The sequence below is a fragment of the Saimiri boliviensis genome, chromosome 3 (genome assembly GCF_048565385.1).
Source record: "Saimiri boliviensis isolate mSaiBol1 chromosome 3, mSaiBol1.pri, whole genome shotgun sequence".
NCBI classification, from domain to species: Eukaryota; Metazoa; Chordata; class Mammalia; order Primates; family Cebidae; genus Saimiri; species Saimiri boliviensis.
The window spans coordinates 46,122,145-46,149,747 of NC_133451.1; the positions used below are offsets into that span (position 1 = coordinate 46,122,145).

The window sequence follows — 27,603 nt, forward strand, 5'->3', positions numbered from 1 at the left end:
CCTAAGATGATGCAATGATGCCACATTTCTGTCTCCAATCTCATTTCCACATATTCATAGGCTGGAACCACCTTATCCCTCTTTCAGTTTCTTCAATACATTGAGCTTATTATCACTACAACATCAGGACCTTGGCACTTAACATATCTTTTAATGGAGGTATTTTTCATTCCCCTTTGGATCCCTGCATGTCACCCAGCTCAAATGTTATTTTAGATTTCATCAAAAATATAATTTCCCACAACAGCCTTTCCCTAACCACCCAGTCTTTGATACCATTCTCTTGCTTTTGCTCGTAACTCTAATCATAATTTATAATTATTTATTTAATTATGTGATTATCTGAGGCCAGGTGCAGTGACTCACACCTGCAGTTCCAGAGCTTTGGGAGGCTGAGGTGGGAGGATCACATGAAGCCAAAAACATAGCTGCTCAAGACCAGCCTGGGCAACATAGTGAGACCCTATCTCTACAAAAAATTAAAAAAACCAGCTGTGGTGGCACATGCCAGAAGTCTCAGCTACTTGAGAGACTGAGGCAGGAGGATCACTTGAGCCCAACAGTTGGAGGCTGCAGTAAACTATGATCATGCCACTGTACTCCAGCTTGGGAAACAGGGAGAAACCCTGTCTCTAAAAACAAAACCAAAAAAAATGTGATTAGCTTATTCATCTTTATCTTCCACATTAGACTATACTCTCTGTGAGAGAAGGGTTCATGCCTATTTTGTTCAACACTGTAGACCAGTGTTAAGGACAATACTAGCACACAGCAGGTGCTCAAAAAATATTTGAGTGGATAAATAAATGATTAAATAACTAGTTTTTAAGTTTACTGTCCTGGTAATATATGAATTTTAAATAGGAAACAGCTGAATAAGGTTATAGTTTGAAATATATGAAGTTATATTACAAAATTATTTATAACAATTTCTAAAGTAGGGTTGATTATTTTGGACATTACTTGCTTTGCTTATAATCATCTATAATCAAATCTTACAAGCTGAAATGTAGTAAAATGTTAATAGCTGCAAATACCAGATGGGTAGAGTAAAGGGAATTATAGAACTGAAATATTTGGGATTGTTTTTATACCTATTCATTTTTAAGCAATTGCATTGGTACTTTTGGTGGCCAACTGAGAAAGTGCCCAAGATTCTGACATTTATTAGTGTTCCAGAGGAGTTATCACATAAAGTGTATCAGTTTGAGTTCACTGATTATTAGCAACATCATCTGGATAACGTGAACAAATGGAAAGTTATTAAAAATATAATGAAGAACCATGAGAGAACAAAATAAAGAAAAGCAAAAATATGTGAGAAGCCTGAGTGGCTCCAGAGATGCACGGAACAGAGACTAATGGACAGGCTTGTCAGAATGGTCCTCTGGCCTGAATTGGCTCCATTCATTCTCTTTCTGCTCTTGGCCCATTGTGCTCCAAGTCTGCTCTCTTGTGATGGAATCCTATTTCCGTACCTTAGTCATTGGCTTTGGCTAGGGGAGGAATATTTTGCCAAGACTACAAGGAATGCTGGCCATCCTCCCAAGAAGGGAAGTGAAAGCTAGAGTCAAAGATAAACAGTGACTACTGTTTAAAGGATGCATCATTAGATAATTGTTTTTTATGCTGGAGGATGCATGGCTAGAGATCCTGGCCCTGCAGGTGTCTTGTCAATAAAGAGTCAGCCATCCTGAAAGTATAAAACTCTTTCCCTTCATGCTCTTATTCACCATCTCATTGCCACCTTCCACTTCTCTGTTGGTTTTTACCCAGTATTCCTTGACCTTCACTCCTTTGTGTCAATTCACTTAAATGTATAAACTCTATGAAGTCACTATCTCACTTGCCAAAAGCATGTTTTAAGAGAAAAAAAATTGGAGCAGTATGGCTCATATAAAAGGAAAGACATTTGAGAAAGAAAAAAAGGAATTATTGTTTTAAGGGTACAAATATCTTAATCCAGGAGTTAGCTAATGTTTTCCTTGTTTGTACATTTTATTTAAAAACAAGCAGTCTTTGTGACTCTTATGAAGATACCTGCCATGGGGAAATACTTTGCAAGATTAGGAGAGAAAAGGAGAAAATCTGATTTTATTTGAAAATTATAGCCCTAGAAAATAAAATAGATTAATAAAGGCAATGTTTCCCTAAAAAGCACTAGTACACACCATGATTTTAGGTAAACTGCAAACTGCACTAAATAACACTAAATACTACGTAATGCGAAGGTAATTCTCTTTTCATACTTCTGATTATATCAAAGAGGTATCTCGTTTGATGCTATTATGTTTTATCATAGTAATTCTTGATCATTTCTCTTTATAACAGAGATTAATCAAATCCCAGACCCAGCACTTTTATAACAGAGAAAGTTAGTATTATTTACTGAGATTGGTAGAACAAAACTGCCATTATTTTTGCACCAGCTTCATACATTTAAAGTAGGGATATACTTTTCTTTTTTGAATTTAAGTTTCTTTTTTTTATTTCTAAAATGTTTGCACGTATATAATAGGTATATATATTTATGAGGTCCTTGAGATGTTTTGATGCAGGGATGCAATGTGAAATAAGAACATGGAGAATGGGGTATCCTTCCCTTCAATCATTTATCCTTTGAGTTACAGAAAATCCAAATAGATTCTTTATTTTAAAATATACAATTATTACTGACTATAGTCACTCCATTGTGCTATCAAATAGTAGGCCTTAGTCATTCTATTTTTCTTTTGTACCATTAACCATCCCCACCTCTCCGATACATCCACTACCCTTCCCAGCCTCTGATAATCATCCTTCTACCCTCCATGTCCACGAGTTCAATTGATTTGATTTTTAAATCCCACAACTAAGTGAGAACATGCGGTATTTGTCTTTCTGTGCCTGCCATATTTCACTTAACATAATGACCTCTAGTTCCATCCATGTTGTTGTAAGTGATAGGATCTCGTTCTTTATTATGGCTGAATAGTACTTCATTGTGTATATGTACCACCTTTTCTTTATCCATTCATTTGTTGATGAACACTTAGGTTGCTTCCAAATCTTGTCCATTGTAAACAGTGCTGCAGCAAACATAGGAAGGAGTACAGGTGTCTCTTCGATATATTGATTTTACTGATTTCCTTACTTTTGGATGTACACTCAGCAGTGAGATTGCTGGATCATATGGTAGCTCAATTTTTAGTTTTCTGAGGAACCTCCAAACTGTTCTCCAGAGTTGTTGTACTAATTTACATTCCCACCAACAATGTTCTGTTTTTTCCACACCCTAACCAGTGTTTGTTACTGCCTGTCTTTTGGATACAAGTCATTTTAACTAGGGTAAGATATCTCATTATACTTTTTTTTCTAGGTAAAGTTATGTAGTGAGCCAATGTAAAGAAACATAGTATTGCAAGATATACATGAATATGAAAGTAACTAGGCTGTGGTGTGACACACAAACATTTATTTCTTGCTCATATAAAGTTGGCTGATATTCTGGACAGCTCTAGAAGCAACTGTCCTCTGAGAGAACTTCTTGGTCAGTATGAAAGGAAAGGAGACAGCATGAAAAATTGCACACCAGCTCTTACATGCTTCTAAGATGAAAGTTTTACATACCGTCTGTACTCACATTTTATTGGTCAAAGCAAGACGTATGGCCATGCCTAATTCCAAAGGAGTGTGGAAATGCAATCCCACTGAACATTTACTCAGGGAGTGGAATAACAATAATGGTGAGCAGCAGTACTGTCTAACACCTATTTGAATCGCTTAAGTTTGAGGTTCACTGGGTTAAGGTATTACATTAATGAAGAAACAGACCAATAAGTGACTATATGAAAAAAATTAAGGAGAAAATCCAAGCACCTCTTGGTGCATGGATAGTACAGAATAAACTAGTCATTTGATTTTGGCATTTGATTTGGTTTTACAGAACTCAGTGACGTAACTTATTCACAAAAAACACTCCTATCTCCTTGATATCTTATATTTTGTTTGTTAAGGTTTGTTACACCATTCATCCAGAGCTTAGATGTGCTGTCTCTTTAATGGAGCAGATTTTTCCAGGTGGCAATATAATGTCAGTGAGACAGCATTCATTTCCTCTGCTCTTCTTGTCTTACAGACTTGGATTCACATGCTGGTCATCATTGGTAGCATCCTGTCTTATTTTTTATTTGCCATAATTTTTGGAGCCATGTGTGTAACCTGCAACCCACCATCCAACCCCTACTGGATTATGCAGGAGCACATGCTGGATCCAGTATTCTATTTAGTTTGTATCCTCACAACGTGCATTGCTCTTCTGCCCAGGTATGGTATTTATTTTATTGTTGAGGGAATAAATGGAATTATAGGCTAAGAATCCTTCAAGCAACTACTAAGAATGGTTGGCAGGCCACTCTGTTTAGTAGTGAGAACATCAATCTGTGTCCTTGTTAAAATATTGGTTTTAATTGTTTTATCAGAGAACGAAACTGACTTAAGCAAACTGAGAGATTGATGTATCTCTCATGAAAAAGTTTATCCGGTTGACAGTTCACAGGGATAGGGTAGCTTTGCTTCACAGGGTTTTCTAAGGACCTAAGTCCTTTCTTCTGTCTTTTCACTTTGCTGTCTCCCAAGGGTCAGGCCTTTGTTTGGGCCCATTTTGTGCTGTGACCATGGTATACAACAGGTAACTTATAAACAGAAATTGATTGGCTCACAGTTTTGGAGGCTGAAAAGTCTAACATCAAGGCACCAGAAGATTTGATGATTCTGATTCCAAGGTGGCACCTTGAACACTGCACCTTCCGATAATGGAAGGGCAAATAGGCAAAAGGGGGTCGATCTTGCCCTTTTATGATGGTATTAATCTGACTCATGAGGGCTCAACCTCATGACCTCTTAAAGGTCCTATCTCTTAATATTGTTAAAATGGCTGCTAAATTTCATCATGAGTTTTGGAGGGAGTAAACATTCCAACCATAGTAGCCCTCATCTGCATGACTGAAGATGACTCACCAGTTGATCCCCAACCCTGCTTGTCCCTGTTTGCAGGAATGGGAAAGTAGAGGGAAAGCAGCTTTGTTTTTGTATTTTTGTTTGTTTTTCTTGTAGTAGCATGAACCTATGAATGTACATTGTAACTGAGTGGCTAAAATCTTTGGGTTTCTAAAGGCAGGAAGGGGAGAATGTGTATTGAGGGACAAGTAGCAGTCTCTGCTACAATGTGTAAACACGGAACACTTTCAACTCTCTTGTCTTATCTGAGTTCATTTCCACCCCCCCCCCCCCATTCTAGTTTAATCTGATTTATAATATTGTATGGGATGGAAATGACTCAGAAGAATACAATGGATTTTTAATATACAAATTTTTGGAACTCAGAATGCATCGTCTTTGCAGTTTCACAAAATCTGCTTAGCTGGAAAGATTATAACAAATAATTATTCTGCTTTTTTAAAACATAAATGAGTTTTAATGTTGAGTTCCCATTATTCTATAACAGCATCAATAAACTGCAGCAAACAGGCCAAATTCGGCTACTGTCTGATTTTGTAAATAAAGCTTTGTTAGAACATAGCCATAGTCACTTACTTACATATGATCTATGACTGCTTTTGCAATACAACAGCAGAATTGACTAGTTCCAGCAAAGATTGTCTGACTTGCAGTGCCTAAAACATTACTGTCTGGCCCTTTGCAGAAAAAGTTTGCCCGCTCTGATCTGTAACTGTATCATACAGCACAATGGACACAACCCTTATTTATTTTATTTATTTATTTATTTATTTATTTATTTATTTTGCTGATGAATGTCTCTTCTAGAAATGCATAAGAAAACCCATCTGAGTTACTCAGTAGTACTTATACATAACAATATCACTGTGAAACTAAGATAATTCTATAATGCTTACTGCCTGCTATTGCCAGCTTCCAGATTAAAAACTGACAAGATAAACTTAATAGAATTTCTGAAAAAAATAATTACTTTAAGGTTTTAGCTTTAAAAATTCTGGGCCTTAGCAGTATTGTTCTAATATTATTGTGGTGAGCTAAAATATGACTCCCTAAAAGATTTCCATGTCCTAATCCCTGTAACCTATAAATGTCATCTTATGTGGCAAGGAAAGTACTTTGCATAAGTTATTACATTATGTATCTTGAGAAGGGGAGATTACTCTGAATTATCCACGTGGATCCTAAATGTAACTACAAGTGTCCTTATAAGAAAGAGGCAGAGGGAGATTTGACACAGAAGAGGAGAAGGCATTTTGACTATGGAGTCAGAGATTCCTTAGCCACAAGCCAAGAAATGTCAGAAGCCACCAGAAGCTGGAAGAGGCAAGGAATAGATTGTCTCCTAGAGGTTCCAGATGGAGCATGGCCCTTCCAATACCTTGATTTTGGCTCAGTGAAGCTAATTTCATAATTTTTTGCCTTGAGAATATTTAGAGAATATTTTTTATTCTTCTAAGCTACCAAGTTTATAATAACTTGTTATAGCAACCATAGGAAACTAATACAGATTTTGGTACCAAAAATAGTTTTCTGCTGTAACAAATGCCTAAAACTGTGGAAGTGGCTTTGAAATTGGATAATGGGCAGAGGCAGGATGAATTTCGAGGCAAATAATAGAAAAATCCTCCTAGACTTCCTTACACAGGTTATTGGTAGAAATATTGACATTAAAGTTGTAACCAGTGATCTTGATAGCTACGTTTACTTATTAGTTCCAATTTTGTTTTAAGATTTTCTACATATACAGTAATGCCATTAGCAAGTAATGCCCAGTATATTTCTTTCTTTCCAATACTTAGGCACTTGATTTTTCTTATTTACCTGCCTAGGAAAGCTTGTCTTGTTTCTGATCCCAGAAGAAAAGGTTTCTATATTTCCCTATTAGTTATGATGCTTTATGTAGAATTTTATTACTATGCTATTAACCAGATTAAAGAAGTTCCATTCTATTACCTGTTTCACATTTAAAAAATACACAAATTCATGTATCCATTGAGATAAGATTTTCTTTTATACTGTTAGTGTAGTAAATTACATTAATTGCTTTTATAATATTAAAACAATCTCGCATCACTGAAAAATTAAGTTACTGCTGGTGAAGTTTCAGAAGAAAATGAAGAAGTCAGACAAAGCCTGTATCATCAGACATAGAAAATACATATATCATCATACACAGAAGGTTGCTAGAAATATGAATGCTCAAGTGCACTGATGAGGACTTGGAAGAAAGTGAGAAACATGCTTTGGCAATTTGAGGGAAGTGGATCTTTCAAATATTGGCAGAAAACTTAGCTGAATTGTGTTCTACAGTAATATGGAAAGCAGAATTTGTAAGCAACACACTTGGATATTTGGCTGAGGAGGTTTCTAAGTAAAGTGTTGAAGGTATATCCTGCTTTATACTCTTACTCCTTATAGTAAAATGTGAGAGGAAAGAGACTGAAAGGAAAACTGCTAAGCCACAAGGAACTCGGTTTAGGAAATTCTCAGTCTATCCAGATTGTAAAAGTTGCTAAAATTAGGAGATTGAGTGTTAGGAGTATGCTCTGGAGAGAATTATGAGAGCATAGCTGGATTCTGCTAGTGCTGAAGAGATTAGGTATGTGATTCCTAGATTTCCTCAACCATTGCAGCAGTAACCAGGAAAAGAGATGAGGTTATACAGGAAAGATCTGGGGTGGCTCTTCTTATCTAGTGGCATGAATCCCAATGACATACATAATAGAGTCCCAACATTTTTTTGAGAATGTTATACCAGAAGAAATACAGCTTAGTCTAGGAAGGGACATGTTTGCGGTACCTTGTTACATACAATAGCCATAGGGAACTAGTACAAATAGATAATATTTTTAACACTTACTATGTATCAACACTCTGCCTGTATTGTCTCATTTAACCTAACAAGCCTATATAGCAGCTATTTATATCTCTACTTTTATAAAGTTTACTGATTTTTGTTTTTTAATAAACACATATGGTAATTACTGTTTTCTAATTGCTTTGCAAATGTTAATTTATTCAATATTGTTTTATCTCCATTAGAGTTCAGTTACCCTCCCCCTTATCAGGAGCCAAGTGGCCACCAGACCCTTTTATTTTTTTAATGGTTAGTATTTGGGGGGGTTCCGTAATGCATTTCAGGTGAATTTAATTCTGGTGATGTCCCTTGTCACCTAGGTTTGTATATAGAGTTCTTCAGGGATCCCTGTTTCCATCTCCAATTCTGAGAGCTAAGCACTTTGACAGACTAACTCCAGACGAGAGGACTGAAGCTCTCAAGAAGTGGAGAGGGGCTGGAAAGATGAATCAAGTGACATCAAAAAATGCTAACCAATCAGCTGGCAAGTCAGGAAGAAGACCCATGCCTGACTCTTCTGCTGTGTTTGCGATGAAGTCAGCAACTTCATGTGCTATTGAGCAAGGAAACTTATCTCTGTGTGAAACTGCTTTAGATCAAGGCTGCTCTGAAACTAAGGCCTTTGAGATGGCTGGACCCTCCAAAGGTTAAGAAAGCCAGATACCCTCCTTGGAATTGCAAGTATTCTTTCAAGGTTGGAAGAGGGATTTTGAAAAGGTATCTCTCCAAGCAAGAATTTTCCATAAGGGACAAGGCTTGGAAACCTGACATGATGATGAATATTATTGTATGTTTGTATATGCATTTGTAATAGAGGGCTCGAGTTTGACCTAGACAGAGTTTAAGAATTAAACAGAACCAAATGCTTTTATAAAACTTTTTGGATTTTGTAAAAGCATTTTCATTCTTTTAGAAATTCAAATATTTTCAAGGGGAGTCATTTGAGATATATTTATTTTACTAGGAGATCTTATATTCTAGGGAAACGCTTTAAATGGGCAGGTTCTAGCCAGGCGCAGTGGCTCACGCCTGTAATCTCAGTATCCTGGGAGGCTGAGGCAGGTGGATCACAAGGTCGGGAGTTCAAGACCAACCTTGCCAACTTGGTGACACCCCATCTCTAGTAAAAATACAAAAATTAGCTGGGCATGGTGGCGCATACCTGTAATCCCAGCTACTAGGGAGGCTGAGGCAGGAGAATTGCTTGAACCAGGACCCAGGAGGCGGAGGTTGCAATGAGCCGAGATTGCGCCACTGCATTCTAGCCTAGGCTACAGAGTAAGACTCCATCTCGAAAAAAAAAGAAAAGAAAAAGAAAAAATGGGCAGGCTCTAATCTAAATTTTTTAATTAAGGAAAAAGTAGTTTTTAGATGAATTGGTTAGGACTCAGAGGAAATATGGAAAAAGCATTGTAGATGGTTAATTTACAGGTAAAGTCCCAAGAGCCTTTTAAACAACAAGGTACCTAAAATTAGGTATACTTGTACTGCTTAAAATACAGTTAGTGACTATTAATAGCTTTTTATTTCCTATGGGAAGATGCTTTTAGTCTTCTGACTGAAGATGTAGGCATACCTCTCTGCTCATTTCAGTGTTTTCCTGAGGTGGAACCTTCACTGGAAAGGGGAAAGAGGGATTCTAGGGTTTCATCAGGGATCAGGAATGCATTCCTCTCTCAGCTTCCAGTCAGGAAAAGACCTTTTATGAGATCTGCCTCTGTATAGACGTTGTCAGTTAGGAAACTGAAGCCATAGGTCAGGCAGACATCAGCTCTGCCTGTGGCCCATTGGGCAATTTCTTGTGCTCTAAAACTGACAATAGCCTAATCAAAGTGATACAATCAATTTCAAAACAATCTTCCAGAGACCTCTTGAAGGTTCATAGTTTTTTACAATACCGTGAGACTTTTCAGGTGTTGGAGCCTCTAAAATAAGAGATATAAACTGAAAATAATGCAGGTTTTTCTCTGGAGGTTTCTATGAGGTTCCTAGAAAAATTTGGTTTTAAAATACATTTGAGGACAGGAATGTCTACAGCAAGTTTACTCTTATTGCAAATCATGTATGCTGGCTTTAGTTGTAACAAAGAAACTATACTAAGTAAGGACAGGTGCTGTTATAAGATCATATATTCCTGTTGAAGTTCTTTTGAAGTCCTATCTCTATTGTATCTGAAAGTTGTCAGCCACCAATCATCTAGAATTTCCTTCCTGAGTCTCCATGCTCATATGCAATGTCTACATCAAGGTCTTCTTAATGACTGTTATTCTCAGCGTTTAGTTTTCTTCTACCTTCTGCCAACTATTCTGGTCTGACATTTTTGTAGCTTTCTATTATTATTGCAAACAGTCTTTTACATAAGCTGATTTCTAGAACTTTCAAAATCTACATAGCTAATGGAAGTTACTTTCTGCTTTCTTATGACTTTTTTTTAAATAAACTTTCATAAATCATGTATACTGAAAAACTGTCATCACTCTTGTAAACATTTGCCAAATCCAACCGTAAATAGTATCAGAACTTAGAAGGAAAGTCACGAAGCATGCCTTTTACCAGCATATTGCTTTTGCCTTTTCTTATATGGAAAAATCACTGATGTCATATCATTTATTCTCATAGCAGCTGCCATTCATTCTCTGAGATTGTCATCTTCTGATAAACAATAATTTAGAGATACGTTCACTTGTAAATAAAAAGGTTAGACTCTGAAGACAATGAGCCAAAAACCCTAAGAAAAAAGATCAATTTTCAGAATACCAATTATCTGTACATATGAATAGAGGAAAATATTGAGTGTTAATGTTATGGGGTCACAATCTCGTATCCACAATTCCAAAATCTCCAAAATTCTGAAAACTGAAATATTTTTCTTAAATTAGGCATAAATTCAATGTCCTGAACAAATTATAAGGCTATTTATGTACTTTACTTAATGTAATATTCATATAGTTTGCTACAAAAATATTAATATATTTCATTACTGAGTGCTAAACTATATTTCTTTTTAAAAATTGAAAAATTTTGAATTCTGAAACACATCTGGACCTTAGGCTAAGGAGGTAGGAATCTGTATGAAGCCTTATAAAGGGTGACATTTACAAGTCAATACTCTTTTATATAAAGTCACCCAAGCTGAAGTGATCTGGTGGTGTGTATTTCACCAAATTTGGGGAGGCCAAGTATTATATCATTGCTCTCAGTAGATAAAGAAAATTGATTAATAGTATATATATTTGGGATATAACCTTATTACAAAAGATTTATAAAATAATTGTGTTGGGTTCCTGAAATTTACCCTAGATGTTAAAAATCTCTGCACCCTTACCAGGACTAAAGTTCTCACTGAACACTCAGTGGGCAATTTGAGACTATTAGCAACCTCTAATTTCAGACCAATCAAGGAGCCACTGGTCCTCTAAAATAAAAGTGCACATACCTGTGAGAGTGCGATATAAGGGTGGTGAATTGTGATTGGCAAACAGGGTGCCAGCACGTTGTTATAGAGACAGAAACAATTTCCTAGGACTTGCTACCCATATCCATTAAAAAAAAAGTGATTAGACCATTTTATTTGTATTAAGAATTATTTAAAATAAGTATAATATGTATATTTCACTGAACCTAAGTTGAGCAAGGCTAAAAGTTGATACATTAAGAATGTACCTACAACTATAACAAAACTGACATATGTTCTTGAACTTTCATACAATTGTGACCATAATTCAGTTGCTAGATTTCACACTCTCCTTAGGATTATACAAACTGCAAGACAGAAGATGAATAATATGGAAATTATTAAAACAACTTTTTGAATTTCATATATGTTTACACATAGAAAAGTTAAAAAAATACATGTATAAAATTGCTGGTAGTATCTATCTGGAATGCTGAGGCAGTCCAGGTTGCTGGTGGAGGTTAGTAGGGAATCCTAGTTGTTTAAAAGGCAAAATGGATACCTGACTAATTAAATCAGGTATATGTGAAGATTTGTGTTTTAAAGATTTTTAGTGGGAAAAATACTTTTAACCACTAATTGCTTCAGAAATTTATTTGTGTAAAATGTCCTAGTACTTAAAATCATCTCTATAGTTTTAATTACCATTGAGAAAAAACCAGATATTAAACATCTTTTGAGGAAAGTTACAAAATGTTTTACTCCATGCAAAGTTTTACGGTGCTTTAAAATATAGTTTTTATGACCTTGTTGGCACAGATGAATGCAAGAAAACTGAAAAATATTTAATTGAGCGAGAGATGCAACTTAATTTTCTTTTTTAAAAATTGCATCTCTCATCTAAATTCTCCTTTGCAACGCTTCTGTCCAGTTCTTTGCCACATAAGTAAAACAAAGTATTGCCCATAAATATCAACCTAGTTGTTGTAGTCTCAATCAGCCAACTGATACACACTGAACAAACCCAGCTATGGGGAAAGTTCTATAAAAACTCTTCTATAAAATTATAAGCTTGATATACATCCAGAATGGGGGTTCTATAATGCAAGTGTTAATACTGATCTCTAAAGAACTTTGCATTCAATATGTCTTGCTACCTATATGGATGACATTGGTCTTTTATCGCTGTCTTTTGTCAGTTCTCAGAATTACGCAAACGTTAGAAAAGTAATAGTAAATACTTTAAACGTGTAAATTATCTTGGTTTTTAATAAGTCAAAAGCAAGTCTCCAATGTTAACAGTGAAGTTTACCACTATGCTACTGAACTTGAGAAAACAAAAACTGGCAGAGAGAATTAATCAGCCTAAATCTCTTTATCTTTTTTGTGATAGTATAAAAGAGAACATCCCATAACCTGTTATTGTAGCACCTGCATGATTTTAAATCTCTCTAGAGTTGATAATTTTGTGCCGCAGTCATGGTTAGGCCTGGCAAAAGAACAAAGTCTGCTTTGCATTATTTTTTGTAAAGCCTTTCATTGAACTTGAAGTAAGAGAAAAACTGAAGGTGAAAAAATAAGTTGAAGAAAATTAGTCCAAAACAAACATGCAAATTTGCAGTACATGGTTGAGCAATTCTGTCCATGAAAAGTGCTTCTGTATAGCTCTCTGCAGAAAGCTCTTCACAGTCAAGAAGACCATTTTCTGTTCCTGTAGCTGGCAAAAGTCTCTGATCACCCTTATAATTACTTTAGGAGAAACGTCTGGATGTATATCTGTCTTTTGATCCATTCGATGAAATATGATACATTACTATAAACACCAGGCCCCAGGACTTTGGAAAAGCAGACAGAACCCCATGAAGTTAATCCAAATAATGTCCACTGTCCTCCAGGGTGCTCACAAACAAGAGGCCCACCACTGTCGCCCTGCAATGAGTAGTGATAGGAGTTAGTAACTGGTATTTCAGAGCCTTAATGTGTGTCCATTAACCAACCTGGATAATTTCAACAAAGCTTTCCTTGTCTGCCTGTGGAGGAATTGTGCTTTCCACTGTAAAAATGGAAGTTTCAAATAAACATCTTAAACTCTGATCATTAAAAGGGTGGAGTGGCTTGGGAATAAATTATATTTTTTCCCACCAGGAAATTAAAAGACTTTTTAAGGCATTTTCTGCACTTAGAAAAATATGTCATAAAGTTTTTTAAAAGTAACAGAGCTAATTATCTCAAAATTGACCTCATTCTTTAAGCTTGATTTATCTTAAAACTGTGGAAAGTACCCAAAATGGAATAAAGATCCCCCCACATACACAGTACTACAAACATATTCTAAAATACCTATTTTTAAAATAGGTAACTATATTCTCACAAATATAGTTAACGATAAAATGCTATGGGATTAGAGATAGTAATGTTTGTTACATCTGAAAAGAACAGTGTATTCTGCACTGCCTGAAAAGAGAGGAGTTGACACCATGGAAAATAAAAAAGTAGATATGTGACTTTATTGTGGAAGATTACAAATATTTTTTAACCTACAAGACTTTCAAACTTAGAAGCATATCTATGGTTTTTCTACTTGGTATTGTTGAAGAAAATAGGAATAATGTTTCTTGATGCTCTTCTAAGCATTTTCCATGTATTAGCTCATTTAATCTTTACAAAATACCTAACAGTTTATATTATTTATTGTAATAATATCTGTTTTGGAGATGATGAAACTGAAGCACAGGTTAAATAACTTGTTCATTGGCAGAGGCTGGATTTTGAACAGGCAGTCTGGTAACAGGACTCAAACTCTGTAACTGCTAGACTACCCTGCTTCTTAGGAATGTTAATTAATACTATTGCTATCAAAGGGAAATTGGGCCCAACATGGTGGCTCACGCCTGTAATCCCAGCACTTTGGGAGGCTGCAGCGGGGAGATCGCTTGAGGTCAGGAGTTCCAGACCAACCTGGTCAACATGCTGAAGCCCATATCTACTTAAAATACAAAAATCAGCCGGGTGTGGTGGTGGAAACCTGTAATCCCAGCTACTCTGAAGGCTGAGGCAGGAGAATCACTTGAACCTGGGAGGCAGAGGTTGTAGTGAGCTGAGATCGTGCCACTGCACTCCAGCCTAGGAGACAGTGAAAGTCTGTCTCAGAACAAAAAAGAAAGAGAAATTAAAATTTTGATTGTGCTGTATGCTTTTGTGTAAGTGGTGATCTTTAAATTCGTAACTTTCAAATACCCTAAGCCAAATTCATAAGCACAGAATTTGCAAGAACTTGAATAAATTTTTCTGCTGAGACCCTAATTGAATTTTTTTAAAAGCAAAATTTCCTTGTTACATGTATGTAATGCATATACAAAAATGAAAAATTTACTGGAAACATTTTACAAATTGTTTTCACAAATTTCATATTCCTAGGGATATTTCATTCTTGATGTCTCCTTACATAAAATAAATAAGACACTTGGTTACTGAAGTGGAACTATTATGTCAGAGGGTGATTAAAATGGAACATGTTTAGAATGTCAGTACATTTTCACTTCCAGATCAGACGTTTAATAAAATAATTATTTAGCATCTACTCTTTGCAAAGTTCTGTGCTGGGTATAAACAAACGAATAAGGCACTGTTTTTGTCCCAGAGCAGCCAAAAGTCGGCTTGGGTAACAAGGGTCACATGAAAGCAAAATCTAATGGCTAGAAAGAGGTGTTCAAAGGAATGCGTGATGACTTCCAGGTGGAGAGGATAAAACATGTCTTCCTGAGATGTGGGCTTTGAGTTCGGCTCAGTGAGTCAGGTAGGCGTTCCATTAGGTGCAAAACAAAAGGTGAAAAGCAAGCAATTCAAAGTGAAAGGGAGACTGCAGCTGAAGGCACAATGGATCTAGTCTGTTCTTTTGGTCCTCTTTATCATATTGGGCTTGAAGCCAACATTTACATGTGGCTTCAGTACTGATTTCTAGATTGTCAAGAGGAACCCACGCTTCATTATGTCCTGTTGATACAATTAAGGAAACTAATATTTGTCATTCAATAGACGTTTAAGTAGAAAAATTTGCTTCTGATCCAATAAAGAGTAGGTTTTGTTTGATTTGTTTTCTACCTGAAGTTGTGTTAGAGAATATCTGGTATGCATTTAATATCCCCACACCACTGAACTCTCGCTACCAAAGAAGGTGGCAAGACCTGGTTCCTATTAGGCATCATTTTAAGAACATGCCTATGCCTGTGTCTGTGGGCCTTCAGGTCTCTGTCAAGGAATCATCTCCCTCCGCCTCCATTAACAATTGCCAAGAGATGATCTTGAGTATGTGCCAAGAGATGCTAGTTTTTGGGAAACCTACAAATGCCACTGAAGAAAGGGAGAAATGTATTTATATTAATCATTGCTGCCAGACTGCCTGGTTTCATATCGTCCCTCTACCACCTTCATGCTGGCTGATCTGGGGCAAATTACTTAACCTCTTGTATTCTTGATCTGTTTAGGGAAAATAAAGATACGGCCATATGGGTTGATTTTGATAGTTATTTAAATGAGTTGGCAGAAAGCATTTTGCAGAGAGCCTGAAACATAATAAGCGCTAAACTGATAGAAACTGATAGATGTGAATATTGGTGTAATTACTATTCATTGGATGTCTAAGCATGTGCCATATATCATACAGAGATATATGAAAGACACGGTATTTCAAAGATACATTAACTCAGTTAATCCTCAAAACACCCTGGAAAATGGACAGAATTAGCCCCATTTTATTCATGAGAAAGCTATCTAGAGAGGTTAGGTAACTTCCCCGGGTTATACTGGTCTTGCTGACAGAGATGAGCTCCAGCCCAGATCTTGCAGGCTTCCCATCTTGTACCCCATGCCCACATCATGCTGCCTCCTACAACACTTTATTCTGGGCCTGAAAAATCAAACCTGGTCCTCCTGTACAGAAGGGAGGGGTTCCTTTACCACCACCCAGCTCATCAGGATGACTTGAGACCATGAGGCAGAAAGGAAAACGTCTCTCTCAGCAAAACATCAAGAGAGTTGTCTGCCTCTTTCTTTCCCGAGACAACTGTCTAAGGAGTCACCACAGGGCCATTTTCAATACCCTGATTTTTCCATTCTAAAATGGATCCTCAAAAATATAATTTATTTACGTTGAGTTAGTGTTTAAGAGCATTATTGTATCTTTTCTCCATTACTAAACTGTAGGGGGCAGTTTACTCCAAAGTAGTAAAACAACAGAGGTGCTTCACAGCAGTGTGGTATAGTAACTGTCGTCCCCAGTTTTTGTTATAAGCTTATTTGAGCACTTGCACTTTTCCATCCTTTCCTGGGAGCCAGTCCAGTATAATGTTCGATGAGTGTCTATTAAGTTTAAATAAAAACACACCTCTACACTATTATGTTAATATGTTCTACAGACTCTCAAAGCCATGAATCCTGAGTATCTAAAGGTTGAGTTCAGTGATATTTGATGACGTACTGGTGATCAAGTGAGCATATATCATCCAAGTGGCAACAACACCAGTGTGATGACCCCTGAGACAAAGGCAGTCCTGTCTCACACCCAACAACGTTGGGTGTTGATGTATGCCTTAATGCCATCATCCTAATGGCTGACAGTGTCATCTGGTGCCTGCCCTGCTTCCTGGGACAGCCAGGTGGAAGCCATGGTCACTACTAGCTCCTCTTAGAACCTCATTTAACCTACCCACTAAAGTGGTTGAATGAGATGAACAGGAACAATTATTTTTCTCCTGTTGCTGACTAAGGATGATGTGCCCCATAAAGTAGACAAGGCAGTAGAAGGTACCCTGAATAAAGAGGATGGGTTTAATTAGGTGGATTGCTCATGTACCCGCTGCAGGGAAATGTGCTGTTAATAATTAAACATTTGGCAACAAAGGATTTTCAAATCATGTTTCCAAAGGGCCATATTTGAGTGATAATGAGTTTATAGGAATCCACTGAAGTTATTGCTGAACTGAATCTCCTTGGTAACCAGAAAGCAACTTACCATGCATGAATCAACTGTGCCAGACTCATAGCCAGCACATATCATCCGAGTGGTGATCGTCTTCATGTCAAAGTAGGACTGACACTGTTCCAGAGAAATAATGCGGACCTCTCCCTCTTGCAGCTTAAAAGGCACTGAATTAAAAAAAGAAAGAAGAATACATATATGATGGTAAATGGCTCGAAAGTGAGGCTAGCCATATGAAATACAAATATCATATAAATATTTTTATACCAAGGGAATTATATTCTTTATCTGAAATGTCATTTTATAAAGACACAGCTGGTTTGGAATCAGAATTTTCCAGTTAGCAGCATTCATAGCAATTATTCAGTGAAACTTCTTTATTTTATTAATGGGAAAACCGAGGCCCAGACTGGTTAAGTAAGTTGGTTCATGCTTATCATATGCTACAACAAAAACAATAGCTACTACAAAGAAAAAAAAAAAAAAAAAAAGAAGCCAGAGCTCTGCTGGCTGCCCGGTAGGAGGCTGCCAGCTCAGCGTCAGCTCAGCATGCTGGTCCTGCTCTGCTAAAGTAGAGAAAACCTGTTCAATCTAATAGGGAAGGGTTGTTCTATTCTTGATGAAAATAGTATGTCTCAGCATGTGCCCCAGCAGCCATTACTTGATGTAAGAACCTCTAATCTTAGAGACATGACAGAGAGATGTTGAAAAGCACAAAGCCATCCCTTGGTATTGACAGAGAGAATATGTGAATTCCATCTTGCTTGAAAATTATTGAAGAATGACAATGGATTTCTTGAAGGAAGACAGCGTGAATCTTTTGCTGTTTAGCCATTCTGCAAAATTATACACACTGTTCTTTTAAACAGTGATGATGAAGCATCACTGGGTACCTTATTGGAAGAAAGAGTCATTTTTAGAAAAATCAATGGATGCAGACAGTAGAAGTTTAATAGTTTGTCAAAAGAATAAGAACAATAGCTAACATTTATTGAGCTCTAGTGGGTCTCATTGCCTTTAATCTTTACAAAAATCCTGTGAGCAAGGCAGTTGCTATTTTTTTCCATTTTATAGTAAGCTTGAAAGTGGTATAGTCAGATCAATCAGATCTTTCTGACTGAATTCAGCAGAACTTTGTTTTTTTTTTTTTTTTTTTTTTTTTAAGACAGGGTCTCATTCTGTCACCCAGGCAGTGGTGCAATCTTGGTTCACTGCAGCTTAGATGCTTCAACTTTCCAGGCGCAAGAAATCATCCTGCCTCAGCCTCCCAAGTATCTGGGACTACAGGTACACACCACCACTCCAAGCTGATTTTTTTTTTTTTTTGGTAGAGACAGAATTCCACCATGTTGCCCAGGCTGGTCTCAAGCTCCTGGGCTCGATTCATGCTATGCTACATGTGTGGGGTGTGCACGATGTTGCACTATTTCTCTGAGTTTAATATGGATATTGTAGGAGGAATATAAGCAGAAACAATATAAAGCATATTCTCTTAAATTACAGTATTAATCATAGCTTTGAAAAAAAAACCAGATGCATAAGAATGGTGACAGCATGTCTAACATTGCCTCCAAAATTGTTACATGTGAGTTTTTTTTGAAAAAGTCATTGATTCTGCCTGCTGACTTTTCCTTTCCATTCTTTAATTGATGAAATAGACAAAAAGCTCAACTCAGCTCAAAACTTATCGACTAAATTTTAAGGAAAAAAAATCCTTCAAATATACAATTTCCAAGGTCAGTAACAGAATGCCAACATACATTATGATTCTTGAAAGCCATGGCATTATGCTGGATATGGTCAGAGTAGGCAGCACTTACTTTACAAAGTCTCATTGATTCAATTCTTATTCTAAATTTTCAATAGGTCAAAGTGAATGAAAGAGTCCACTGTAGGGGTTGAGAGTAAGTACATAGTACAGATTTTTTAATTTCTGTGTGCTCTATATGTTTAAGTCATCTACAGAGCCAAACAATTTAAATCAATTTAAATAGGCAAATAGCAAATCAATATGCTTTCTTGAAGGACTTATAGGTTGTGCTACAGATGTTGATAAGACCAAATCAAAACATAGAATTGGAAATATGACCATGCAGCTTGACTGCAGAGATTCCCAGTGACTGTCTCTGTCAATGATTTGGGCTATCTGTAGGCAGACAGAGACAGTCCAAAGCACAGTTCACTGACAGGTCTCCTCCTGCAGCAAGGAAGCTCCCAAAACATTGATAGTAGCTTCCTGGAGAGAGATTTTGAGGTGTGGAGAGGGATTTTTGAGGTTGCATCTGAGCTTGGCAGTTTTAAATGCCATGGTTCATTATTAAGGTCTGTGATTTGCACAGCAGAGGAAGTATGACACATGGCCAAGCATTCACCATTTGTGGCTATCTTTTTGTAGGAGAAAATGGGAAATTATGGCCAAATAAACACAGTGTTTCTCAGGCTCCTGAAGATCCTGGCTGATATAGTTTTGCTGTGTTCCCACCCAAATCTCATCTTGAATCATATTTCCCATAATCCCCACATGTCATGGGAGCGATCTGGTGGGAGATAATGAAAACACAGGGCTGGTTACCCTCATGCTGTTCTCATAATAGTGAGTTCTCATGAGGTCTGATGGTTTTATAAGGGGCTTTTCCCCCTTTTGCTTGGTACTTCTCCTTGCTGCTGCCATGAGAAGAAGGACATGTTTGCATCCCCTGCTGCCATGATTGTAAGTTTCCTGAGGCCTCCCAGCCCTGCAGAACTGTGAGTCAATTAAACCTCTTTCCTCTATAAATTATCCAGTCTCAGGTATGTGCTTATAGCAGCATGAGTATGAACCAATACAATGGCTTACTTTTGTTGCCCATGTGCCCCCAGCCTGTGATATAGCAATACGTGTCAGGCTCTAGCCACTGCTCTGGGCTGGGCAAGCAGACAGGCCGAACATAGCCAGTCTCATTGATGTCTTCACTTAGCTCAACGATGCTGATGTCATAGTCCACCACTGCTCGACTGTAGCGAGGATGCAGGATGATGGTCTTCACAAAGCGTGTCTGCATGAACACTGATGGATGGTCCAAATTGTTGATGCCAAGCACCACTTTCCAAACTGCAGCATTCTCTCTCCTAAAATAATAATTCAAGAGCTACTGGCATCTTAAACTCTAGTTTATCTTGTAAAATTCACATGTAATTTTTAAACATTTTACTTATGTAAATAATGGCAACTTTCATGCCCACCTCTCAATGTATTCATATAAGAGGCATTTATATAATAGCCTGAGTGATTAATAAATATTATTGTTGTAGAAAGCATAGCTCATGATTCCTGAATGAGGCTACTCTGGGGTTTTTTTGTTTGTTTGTTTTGGTTTTTTTTTTTTTTCTTTTTTTTTTTTTTTTTTTTTTTTGAGGCAAGAATCTTACTCTGTCACCAGACGCCAGGCTGGAGTGCAGTGGCGCAATCTTGGCTCACTGCAACCTCTGCCTCCTGGGTTCAAGCAATTCTCCTGCCTCAGCCTCCTGAGTAGCTGGGACTACAGGCACCTGCACCACGTCTGGTTAACCTTTACATTGTTAGTAGAGACAGGGTCTCACCATGTTAGCCAGGATGGTCTCGATCTCTTGACCTTGTGATCCTCCCACCTCAGCCTCCCAGAGTGCTGGGATTACAGGTGTGAGCCACCGCACCTGGTGGGACTAGTCTTTAACATAAAACTTGTTCAGTTTTAAAGGCCGGCAGGATTAGTTACTTGCTTCACAGAATGAGCAAGATAATGAAAAGCTATGAAGAAGAGAGAGAAGCAAGAGGAAAAGTGAAAAAGAAGAAAAAGCCAAGACTAAGAAAGAAGAATACATATATGATGGTAAATGGCTCAAAAGTAAGGCTAGCCATATAAAATGCAAATATCATATAGATAGTTTTATACCAAGAGAATCATATTCTTTATTTGAAATGTCATTTTATAAAGACACAGCTGGTTTGGAATCAGAATTTTCCAGTTAGCAGTATTCATAGCAATTATCCAGTGAAACTTCTTTATTTTACTAATGGGAAAACCGAGATCCAGACTGGTTAAGTAAGTTGGTTCATGCTTATCATATGCTACAACAAAAACAATAGCTACTACAAAGAAAAAAAAAAATCAAGCCAGAGCTCTGCTGGCTGCCACGTAGGAAGTTGCCAGCTGAGCATCAGCTCAGCATGCTGGTCCTGCTCTGCTAAAATAGAGAAAACCCTGTTAAATATAACAAGGAAGGGTTGTATCTTATGTCTTCCCCGCCAGCACCCAGGTATGGCAGAAACCAAAAGCAAAACAGGAAACAACCCAACCTATTGTTCAAAAGAGTTTCCTAGAGTGAAGAAGATGTACATACATGGTAGAAGCAAAACGAAGGACAATTTCAGGCTACATAATTGCCACATTAGTCTAATATCAGTTCAAAAATACAAGTTAGCTGAGTGTGGTGGTGCGTGCCTATAGTCCCAGCTACACAGGAGGCTAAGGCAGGAGAATCACTTGAACCTGGAGGGCAGAGGTTGTAGTGAGCCAAGATGGCACCATTGGACTCCAGGCTGGGCCACAGAGTGAGACTTCATTCCAAAAAAAGAAAAGAAGAAAGTACCATTGGAGAAACATATGGAAACAGACTCTGATCATAAGACTATTTTAGTAAAAAGGGTTAAATTATGGCCGGGCACAGTGGTTCACACCTGTAATCCCAGGACTTTGGGAAGCTAAGGTGGGTGGCTCACCTGAAGTCAGAAGTTCAAAACTGGCCAACACAGCAAAACCTCATTTCTACTAAAAATACAAAAATTAGCTGAGTGTGGTGGCTGGCACCTGTAATTCCAGCTACTCAGGAAGCTGAGGCATAAGAATTGCTTGAACCCAGGAGGCAGAGGTTGCAGTGAGCCGAGACTGTGTCACTGCACTCCAGACTGGGCGATAAGAGTAAAATTTTGTCTCAAAAAAAAAAAAAAAAAAAAAAAAAAGAGTTAAGTTAGGCTACCAAGAAAAGAAAGCCAAGGATAGCAGCTGAAAATCTTCAGTTTAAAGGGAATTACTTGCTATTTGGCTATCAAGCCTCAAAGCAGCAGCAAGGAGAGCCAGCACATCCTGAAAGAAGTTTGTGCAAAGAACTTCAGGGTGTGACAGGAAGGAAGCAGGCCAACGTGAAGCCAGGTGAGAATCCACCAATCACAGGGAAAACAGCTGAGAAAGATGTTGAAACACCTTGTTCTTTTTTGTTCTCACTGTGGATAGTATTTTATTCCTTGAAATCACACTTGCTTTCATGTCTAATTTGCTTCATGTTTACCCTATTGTTTTAATAATAAATCTATTTTATAGACAACTTTATAGCTTCTATGATTTCAACTCGAAATTCTTCAATTATTAACTCTAGAAAAAAAACTCAGCTATTTACATATGTCAGATACACTATAGCATCTAGAAAAATTTATACAGAATTGCAGGCACAATGTCTCTGGAGGCAACAATCAGTCCCTTTGGTTTGCAATTTGCCACACTCAGCTCTAGTTTAGACATCAAGTTTTTCACTCAATTCAACTAGAAAAATTTTAAATTTTTATCTTTGTCTTTTCTTAGGAGTGAAAAATCTCACTTCTCTCACTCTCTGATTTTGCTTAGAATACCTTATATTTAATATTTTTCCTGTTTAATAAGTTAATATTAAAATTAGCACCTCTGATAGAAATTTCTCTATTTTACAAGACTTACTCCAGAAATAGCATAGCTAAGTGGTGATTTGGAGATCATTTGTAGGTTACAAAATCTGTAATAAATAAGGAAATATTACACTATAACATCACTGCTGTTCTACAAATCTTAGGAACCTCTTACTTTTAATATTGTGCTCTGTCCTTGATATTTTATTTTTATTCATTTTTTTATTTTTGAGGTGGAGTTTCACTCTTCATCTAGGCTGAAGTGCAATGGCACGATCTCAGCTTGCTGCAACCCCTACCTTCCTGGTTCAAGCAATTCTCCTGCCTCAGCCTCCTGAGTAGCTGGGATTACAGGCACCTGCCACCAGGCCTGGCTAATATTTTGTATTTTTAATAGAGACAGGATTTCACTATGTTGGCCAGTCTGGTCTCGAACTCCTAACCTCAGGTGATCCGCCCACCTTGACATTCCAAAGTACTGGGATTATAGGCATGAGCCACCGTGCCCGGCTATCATTGGTATTTTAAAAGAATTATCTGTAACAGACAAGGGGAATGGTTTTTTTTTTTCTTCAACTTTTGTTTTAAGTTCTGGTGTACATGTGTAGGAAGTGCAGGTTTGTTATATAGGTAAACATGTGCCATGGTGGTTTGCTGCACAGAACAACCCATAACCTAGGTATTAAGCCCAGCATCCATTAGTTATTCTCTCTGATGCTCTTCCTCACCCCAATTCCAGCCCCAACAGGCCCCAGTGTGTGTTGTTCCCCCACCATGTGTTCATGTATTTTCATCATTCAGCTCCTACTTGTCAGTGAGAACATGTGGTATTTGGATTTCTGTTCCTGTGTTAATTTGCTGAGGATAAAGCTTCCAGCTTCATCCATGTCCCTGCAAATGACATGATCTTATTCCATTTTATGGCTGCATAGTCCATGGTGTATACATACCACATTTTCTTTATCCAGTCTATCATCGGTGGGCATTTAGGTTTACTCTATGTCATTACTATTGTGAATAGTACTGCAATGAACATATGCATGTGTGTGTGTGTGTGTGTGTGTGTGTGTGTGTGTGTGTGTGTGTGTTTGAGATGGAATCTCACTGCAGTCATATCTCGGCACATCCCAACCTCCGCTTCCTGGGTTCAAATGATTCTCCTGCCTCAGCCTCCCGAGTAGCTGGGACTACAGGTGTGTACCACCATGCCGGGCTAATTTTTATATTGTCAGTAGAGACAGGTTTCACTATGTTGACCAGGCTGGTCTCAAAACTCCTGATCTTGTGATTCGCTCACCTTGGCCTCCCAAAGTGCTGGGATTACAGGCATGAGCCACAGTGCCCAGGCTGCATGCATGTATCTTTATAATAGAATGACATATATTCCTTTGGGTAGATACCCAGTAATGGGATTGCTGGGTCAAATGGTATCCCTGCTTCTAGATCTTAAGGAACCACCACACTGTCTTCCATAAGGGTTCAACTAATTTACATTCCCGCCAATGGTGTAAAAGCATCCCTTTTTCTCCACAATCTCACCAGCATCTGTTTTTTCTTGGCTTTTTAATAATTGCCATTCCGACTGGCATGAAATGCTATCTTATTGTGGTTTTGATTTACAATTCTCTAACAAGCGGTGATGTTGAGCTTCTTTTCATATATTTGTTGGCCATGTGAATGTCTTCTTTTAAGAAGTGTCTGTTCATGTCCTTTGCACACTTTTTAGTGGGTTTTTTCTTGAAAATTTGTTTAAGTTCATTATAGACTCTAGATACTAAACCTTTGTCAGATAAATAAATTGCAATTATGTTTTCTCATTCTGTAGGTTTTCTATTCAATTTGATGAGAGCCCTTCTTTTGCTGTGCAGAAACTCTTTAGTTTAATTCGATCCCATTTGTCAATTTTTGCTTTTGTTGCCATTGCTTTCAGTGTTTTTGGTTTTTATAGCTTCAGGTTTTACATTTAAGTCTTTAATCCATCTTGAGTTAAATTTTGTATAAGGTGTAATGAAGGGGTCCAGTTTCTAATTTTTTGCACATGGCTAGCCAGTTCTTCCAGCACCATTTATTAAATAGGGAATCTTTTCCCCATTGCTTGTTTTTGTCATGTTTGTCAAAGATCAAACATGATCTGGCTTCATCCTGGTTCTAGGTGTATGGCCTTATTTCTGGGTTCTCTATTCTGTTCCGTTGGTCTATGTGTCTGTTCTTGTACCAGTACCATGCCGTTTTGGTTACTGTAGTCTCGTAGTACAGTTTGAAGTTGGGCAGGGTGATGCCTCCAGCTTTGTTCTTTTTGCTTAGGATTGTCTTTGCTATATGGGCTCTTTTTTGGTTTCATATGAATTTTAAAATAGCTTTTTCTAATTCTGTGAAGAATGTCAATGGTAGTTTAATGGGAATAGCATTGAATCTATAAATTACTTTGAGCAGTATGGCTATTTTCACAATATTGATTCTTCTATCCATGAACATGGAGTGTTTTTCCATTTGTTTGTGTCCTCTCTGATTTCCTTGAGCAGTGGCTTATAGTTCTCCTTGAAGAGGTCTTCACTTCCCCTGTTAGCTGTATTCTTAGGTATTTTATTTTCTTTGTAGCAATTGTGAATGGGAGTTGGCTCTGTGCTTGGCTGTTATTGGTGTATTAAAATCCTAGCAATTTTTGCACATTGATTTTGTATCCTGAGACTTTGCCAGAGTTGCTTAGCAGTTTAAGAAGCTTTTGGGTTGCAACAATGGGGTGAAATTTCTAGATATAAGATCATGTCATCTGCAAACAAAGATAATTTGACTTTCTCTCTTCCTATTTGAATATTCTTTCTTTCTTTCTCTTGGCTGATTGCCCTGGCCAAAACTTCCAATACTATGTTGAATAGAAGTGGTAAGAGAGGGCATCCTTGTCTTGTGCTGGTTTCCAAGGGGAATGCTTCCAGCTTTTGCTTATTCAGCATGATATTGGCTGTGGGTTTGTCATAAATGGCTCTCATTGTTTGAGGGATGTTCCTTCAATACCTAGTTTATTGAGAGTTTTTAATATGAAGGGATGTTGAATTTTATCAAAGGTCTTTTCTGTGTCTATTGAGATAATCATGTGGTTTTTGTCTAGTTATTTTTATGTTGAACCAGCATTGCATCCCAGGGATGAAGCTGACTTGATTGCGGTTGATAAGTTTTTGATATGCTGCTGGATTTGGTTTGCCAGTATTTTATTGAGGATTTCTGCATCAGTGTTCATCAGGGATAACAGCCTGAAGTTTTCTTCTTTTGTTGTGTCTCTGCCAGGTTTTGATATCATGATGATGCTGGCCTCATAAAATGAGTTAGGGCAGAGTCCCTCCTTTTCAATTTTTTTGGAATATGGAAGAAATTCTGTTAGTAAAGACTGCATTACATCACAAGCCCTGCCCATTCTGAGGGCCATCTGCCTCTCAGCTTCAGAAAATTATTTTCACATTGGCATGCCCAGTGGAACCTGACTTTCCAATTGCCTAAGGAAAGCCAAAGTTCTGGATTTTATGCCAATTATCTGTGATTTTACATGCTGCCTAAAAATTTAAAAATGGATACAATAAGCAAACTAGATTGGCAGCCTGGATGTCTCATTAGTATGCAATCTCAATAGTTTCCCAAGTGTTTCTACACACTTTATTTGAAATGATCCTCATACCAAATGTGAGATGTAAATAGAGATTCATTATTCCACTTTAGAGAAGAGAAATCAATGACTCAGAGGAGATGAGTGACTCATCTGAAGTCACACAGACAGCAAGTGATGAAAACAGACTAAATTGCTGGTCCCTTGAACCCCCTCCATCCCACCCTTACAACTGAACTTCTCTGAAACAAAGACAAGGGTCCACAGACATCAAAACAGGATTTAGGTATTGGGCACAGGAGAGAATGCATGTAGGATGGGTGGAGACACTGGTGAATGATAAGGTGACAGATAGCAGGAAGATGTGTTCTCTTTCCTGAATGTGTATCTGTCGAATATGACAGGAAGCTAGCCACTAGTGATAAAATTATAGGAAATGAACAATTCATTGCAGATTTCAAAAAAAAGCAAGAGAAGGGTCTAGTCAAACTCATATTCTAGACCTCAAGAATCAGGTTTCACAAAGTTTTAGGGGGAAAAAGTTAATGTAATATGTCTAGAGATTCTTAAAGTAAGTACAACTCAACAAAGCTGAGAGTGTTTAAGCACCAAATTCTGATACTACCATCACAATAATTGCAGTATATAAGAAAATGAAGAATCAGTTGAACATTAAATGTGACTACAGAAAGATCTCAGAGCAGGCTGAGCGTGGTGGCTCATGCCTGTAATCCCAGCACTTTGGGAGGCCATGGCAGGTAGATCATGAAGTCAGGAGTTCGAGACCAGCCTGGCCAACAGAGTGACACCCTGTCTCTATTAAAAACACAAAACTTAGCCAGGTGTGGTGGCACACACCTGTAGTCCCAGCAACTTGGGAGGCTACGGCATGAGAATTGCTTGAACCTGGGAGGTGGAGGTTGCAGTGAACCAAGGCCAGCCTGAACAACAGAGGACAGAACAAGACTCTCTCTCAAAAAAAAAAAAAAAAAAAAAAAAAAAAAAGCCTTAGAGTTTTGAAGTGTATCATAAAAGAATGGCATGAAACCAAAGTAATTGTCTGAAAGTCTTACTTATTAAATGAGCAGAGCTTTGTCTAAAAAGAAAC

At 37.6% G+C, this 27,603-nt stretch overlaps 2 protein-coding genes across 6 annotated transcripts in view; one reads left to right on the forward strand and one right to left on the reverse strand.

The window, feature by feature from the left end:
- The window catches only part of ATP10D (ATPase phospholipid transporting 10D (putative)), a 108,561-nt gene extending 95,907 nt beyond the window's left edge, over positions 1–12,654 (forward strand). For both annotated transcript variants that reach the window (XM_039468086.2, XM_039468087.2), the window contains 2 exons: positions 4,118–4,305; positions 8,176–12,654. In XM_039468086.2, coding sequence (XP_039324020.1) covers positions 4,118–4,305; positions 8,176–8,506 — 519 coding nt within the window. In that variant the 3' untranslated portion in view covers positions 8,507–12,654. The remainder of the gene's footprint in view (positions 1–4,117; positions 4,306–8,175) is intronic.
- Positions 5,253–27,603, reverse strand: part of CORIN (corin, serine peptidase) — a 275,685-nt gene continuing 253,334 nt past the window's right edge. For 3 of the 4 annotated variants that reach the window (XM_010344195.3, XM_074396087.1, XM_010344197.3), the window contains 3 exons: positions 20,063–20,334; positions 17,260–17,393; positions 5,253–13,178 (listed from right to left, as the gene is read on the reverse strand). In XM_010344195.3, coding sequence (XP_010342497.2) covers positions 12,996–13,178; positions 17,260–17,393; positions 20,063–20,334 — 589 coding nt within the window. In that variant the 3' untranslated portion in view covers positions 5,253–12,995. Of the gene's footprint in view, positions 13,179–17,259; positions 17,394–20,062; positions 20,335–27,603 lie in introns of those variants that run through there. The other variant, XM_074396088.1, reaches the window with a different exon arrangement.